Here is a 5,143-nt window from a genome sequence, read left to right on the forward strand (position 1 = left end):
TGCTTTTTTGCTTTTTTACCGAGAACATTTACAATTAGTAGCAGCCGTTGAAAATAGTGATGCCTGAAAAGAAAACTGGTTGTAACATCAAACCAAACCACTGACAGTCCCTATCGCCAACTCCATTCATTGAAAATCTCTACAATGTACCTATCCTACCAATAAACGAGAAAGTGGAAAATTAGCTTTTATTGGTCTTTAAAGAGACGCATGGATCTCGTTTGTCATCATTAACTAGTATAGTACGCGAATGGCTTTGATTGCTTTGGGGTCAGAATAAAATTGCGGACATGTTTCGTGACACAATGATGATGAATGCATTTGGCAAAAAAAACCGCTCTGCTAGAGCGGGGCATCATGTTTCCGAACTCGTCGATGCGAAGCAATAATTTCGCACTCCTTTCAGTCGTGAAACTACAGCTGATCGGCAGCCAATCGAGCATGAAAATCGCTCATCAAATCACCCCCCGTTGCGTCGCTGGAGACTGTTGTCCACCACCGAAAGCTATGGTCACGGTCGGTGCAATGATATACCCCGAACGGGCCCTGCCTGCCAAGGAGCAGCGAAACAACCGAAACAGCAAACGAATGAAGGCGCTCTCAAATTAGCATATACTATCTCGTCTTGAACGTGACGGGTGTTGGTATGGTAGGAAGGTACCACCAATTCACCGCGCGGAAATATCCTGGCGTGTGTAACCCGAGTCGTTTCGGCCATCAGCCAAATTACAGGCTCTCTGCGTAAAAGGCTGTTTCACAGTTCTGTTCCGACTTATTTTGCCCATACTTTCCGCCAAAACATTAACGCCCGACTGATTCTTTCTTCTTTTTCATTTCGCAAGAACATGATTAAAAACAAAATCGACCAAATCGTTTCTCGACTGATTGCTTCATATTCTCAACTTTCATGTGCATTCATTCGATCTTATTTTCCCCGGCTTTATGTGCAAATGCTGCGCTCGCCTGGGTTTGCGGCATGTCGGCCGCTGCTTCGGTAGGAAAGAAGACGGTGATTCATCATAACGACAGGATCAAATTAAACCGAAAGAAATCTGTCTATCTGTCTTTGCCGTTGCAGTCCGCGCTCGGTCGGCACTCCGGGAGTCATTGGGCAGAGCATATAATATCCAGTCATTTCGGCACTTCGGCGTCGTTGTAGACCAACCGGCCCAGAGTCCTGGGCCGGTTCCCAAAACGTTCCAACCGGGTGAAGGTGAAGATTTGCACAAATTTAAATCACCCCGAATGTCCGCCAAAAACTCCATTCGCGGCGGTCGGAACAAGTTCGCGGAATCGTTTCACACTCACTCGCCACAGTGTCTTAACCCGTGTCGGTGCCAATTAATCACTCACGTGCGGTGACGCGTGAATATTCCGAACGAACGTAAGCGGGAACCTGCTGGTGCTTCTGCTGCTTCATGGTTGGGGGAAGTCAGTTTTTATATCTCAATAATTACGATTGGGGCCTTACAAGTTCAAACGCCAATTACAACCAGTGCTAGTTTATTTGCAATAAATTTTAATCGAATGGCTGCTCACTGGCATTAGGAAGTTCACAAATGATTTCGCGTCATTTCGCGGTTTGACTATGCACTGCTGCGTGTGCTATCGGATTTATTGATTTTCCCTAACACTCCCGTGTCTTGCCAATCAAATAATATTGCCCGTTCGTGTGTGTGCACAAATCCGTTACATTTTTGCATATGGCTCACTTTACCGATTTTAACAAGCAATTACGATAACGGGACCCGGGGCGCATAAATTACACAACATTTTAATTTTCAAATGTTTAATTTTCGTGTAATTGAATTTAACTTTGCGATTGGTTCGAGTCTGGTGGCGCCATTGGTTTCCGCAGAAACCTCCAACAAAGGCGGGATGGAGTAGGAAGGCACTGCATTTTCAGCTGTTGAAACCGATCACGACCGACTGGCCGAAGCCGCGTCGCTGCATCCTACGAGGACCGTTGCGTTGCGCGAGGGGGAGGGGGGAGTTGGAATTAATTCACGCGCTTATCATATGCTTCGGTTCACGGCTGGAAGCACATCGTGATCATCGAACATCTATCGGTTCGTTGGGCATAAAACGAATCATAGGACTTCAACTGGCATGCCCTCGTCGGTCGTCTGTGCGCGCGGGGTTCGACTACGCAACGTTAACTCGGGCAAACCCACAAGCTAAAAGTCAGCGTGAATTTTCCCGGCTCGCGAGGTGCCCACGTACAGCAACACATACAGACAAACCGAAAAAGACTCCCGCCGGAGAGGTGCGATTTATTCTAATTCCAAGTTAACATCATTAGCATACAATTTATTCAATTTCCAATTCTGCGTTCGTTTATTGGGTTTAAATTCCATATACAGTCAGCGTCCGGCCGGCTATAGTTTCAGCCATTCATCCTTCGTTGGTTGGTTGGCCGGTTGGCTGGTCGGGAGACCGCTGATGGTGCTACTGATATTGGCTGCTGGCTGGCAGGCCTGCCGTGTGGCTGTCGACTCGACAGTGAAAGGCCACTTTTTGGTTGCTGCTGCTGGGGGGTAACCGGGCACTGCGGATGGCGGCGGCGGCAAAACGAATCAACCGTCGGACGCAAGTGAAAACAATGGTATGTAAAGTCATTAATAATAATCGGGAATAATTTCACTGAGCTCCGAACTCAGTCATGTATGTGTGTGTGTCTGCGCGCGGAACAGCGGAATCGGTTCGTGTGGTTCAACGACAAATTTTGTGTCCTTCTGGTTGGGATAGCGTTACTGTGCATTCAGTTCACGAACCGGAGTGAGTCGAATGAAATGGTTTTGAAGATTTGTTTGAAATTATATCATTCATCAGATCAGATTTTTTTTCTTTCCTGTTGGGTACATTCTCCACTGAGACCAGTTATTTGATCTATTGTTTATCAGATAGTCCTTCCACGGAATGATCGGAATGATTTCGTTACATTTATGACATGCGAGAAACCTCAACAACAACAACAACAGCAACAACAGCAACAACAACAACAACAACAACAGCAACAACAACAACAACAACAACAACAACAACAACAACAACAACAACAACAACAACAACAACAACAACAACAACAACAGCAACAACAACAACAACAACAACAACAACAACAACAACAACAACAACAACAACAACAACAACAACAACAACAACAACAACAACAACAACAACAACAACAACAACAACAACAACAACAACAACAACAACAACAACAACAACAACAACAACAACAACAACAACAACAACAACAACAACAACAGCAACAACAACAACATCAACAACAACAACATCAACAGCAACAACAACAACAACAACAACAACAACAACAACAATAACAACAACAACAACAACAACAATAACAACAACAACAACAACAACAACAACAACAACAACAACAACAACAACAACAACAACAACAACAACAACAACAACAACAACAACAACAACAACAACAACAACAACAACAACAACAACAACAACAACAACAACAACAACAACAACAACAACAACAACAACAACAACAACAACAACAACAACAACAACAACACCAACAACAACAACAACAACAACAACAACAACAATAACAACAACAACAACAACAACAATAACAACAACAACAACAACAACAATAACAACAACAACAACAACAACAACAACAACAACAACAACAACAACAACAATAACAACGTCGTCGGCGTACGTGATGAACTTATAATCTATAATCTCGCTGTGATAGCTTGTATAAGAGTGCGTCGCCAACCATTGACCAAAGCAAGGGGGGAGGAAGTCCTGTGATCGGTGAAGTCGTGATCGACGCATCTGTGAAACTGTGATTTCCTTGATTGATAGCATTGCTTGTATCCAGCTCTTTGCTCTCTGGTCGGTTCTTTTGTTAAGGAGAGGCATATTAATTAAAGCGAAAGGCGTGTTGTCGAAAGCGCCTTCAATGTCAAGAAAAGCACATAGTGCGGTCTCTTGGTTTTGGAGCAATGAAGTACGATTTCTTTGGATAAGCATGTTGTTTGTTAGCAAAGGGTAGTTCTATAAAACTTTTTACGGATGTGATTGTCCGTGATATTTTCTATCAACATGCGAAGTGTTGATGTCAGACCAATTGGTCTGAAGGTTTTACACATGGTTTTATCTTTTTCACCTGTCTTGGGTATGACCAGCCTTACTTTCTGATAGGTCGCCGGGATTCGTACCAACGTTAAGCTGGCACGAAATAGCCCGCCCGCCTTTTTGTAAAAAGATGGGTAGGAAGCTGCACGGACTTGGAGACTTTGTTGGTTTAAAGGAACTGAGTACCCGAAGCCTCTGTAAAACTGTCGGTGTGCAAGTAGAACCATGTCATTTGACGCATTGCGTGATGACTTATCTTGCAGCTGCCTGCCAGCGTGGCGTCCTGGGGTCACTGTCGAACCAGAGAAAGTGTTCATTAGAACTTCCAACGTTTTCCGAACGTAGTAACAGTGAGACTACGATCCTCTTTTTTCAATTGTCGAAGGCCATTGTGATGGTCCTAGGCCAACGCTTTTTGAATTCGCTAGCCTCAGGCAGAGTCTGGATTCTTTCGCACTTGATTTTGGACTTCCTTTTTGGCCTTACGAAGCTCTGCGTGGTATTTGGTGAGGGATGCCCGGTGGGCCCTCCAATTGGGCATTATCTTAGTCATATTGAATAAAAGTCTAGCTTCCAGGCGAAGAATGTTGGCATTTCATTCTACCAGGGCACGTCATGGCAAACTATCCTTGTAATTAAATAGCAGGCAGTCGTGGTTAAAGCATCAACGATCCTACTTTGTCCTGCGACGTCCTGCAACGTCCTGTTAAACTGATGCGCGTATATTAATGTCAGATTTCCGAGGTCCCGAAAATCCCAGAGTTATCCAAATGAAAGAACACCGGTTAGTTTTCTTCGGGTTTCTGTATTATTCTCTATTAAGAGAGTTTGCCCCGATATCAAAAATAATATGTCTGACTAAATTCATTAGAGACATGCCAGTTTTTCTCAGCTTTGGAGGTGCTACTCAGGTCTAGGACCTCATCTCTGACAGTATTAACAAAAGTGGGGATGTTCCCTACATTGCATACATTGACATTGTTGGAAGTTAAGTATTTCGACAAAAACA

The 5,143-nt window shown here is 44.0% G+C and overlaps 1 protein-coding gene across 1 annotated transcript; it reads left to right on the plus strand.

Annotated features, from left to right (window-relative positions):
- Positions 1 to 2,987: 2,987 nt before the first annotated feature.
- On the plus strand, positions 2,988 to 3,566 carry LOC128742781 (putative uncharacterized protein DDB_G0271606; the record flags this gene model as incomplete). The annotated part of the gene is given in 1 exon segment (XM_053839236.1): positions 2,988 to 3,566. A coding segment is annotated over 1 exon segment (579 nt), but the record flags the coding sequence as incomplete, so codon positions are not given.
- Positions 3,567 to 5,143: the final 1,577 nt, after the last annotated feature.

The sequence above is a fragment of the Sabethes cyaneus genome, chromosome 3, assembly GCF_943734655.1.
Source record: "Sabethes cyaneus chromosome 3, idSabCyanKW18_F2, whole genome shotgun sequence".
In the NCBI taxonomy this organism is placed as follows: domain Eukaryota; kingdom Metazoa; phylum Arthropoda; class Insecta; order Diptera; family Culicidae; genus Sabethes; species Sabethes cyaneus.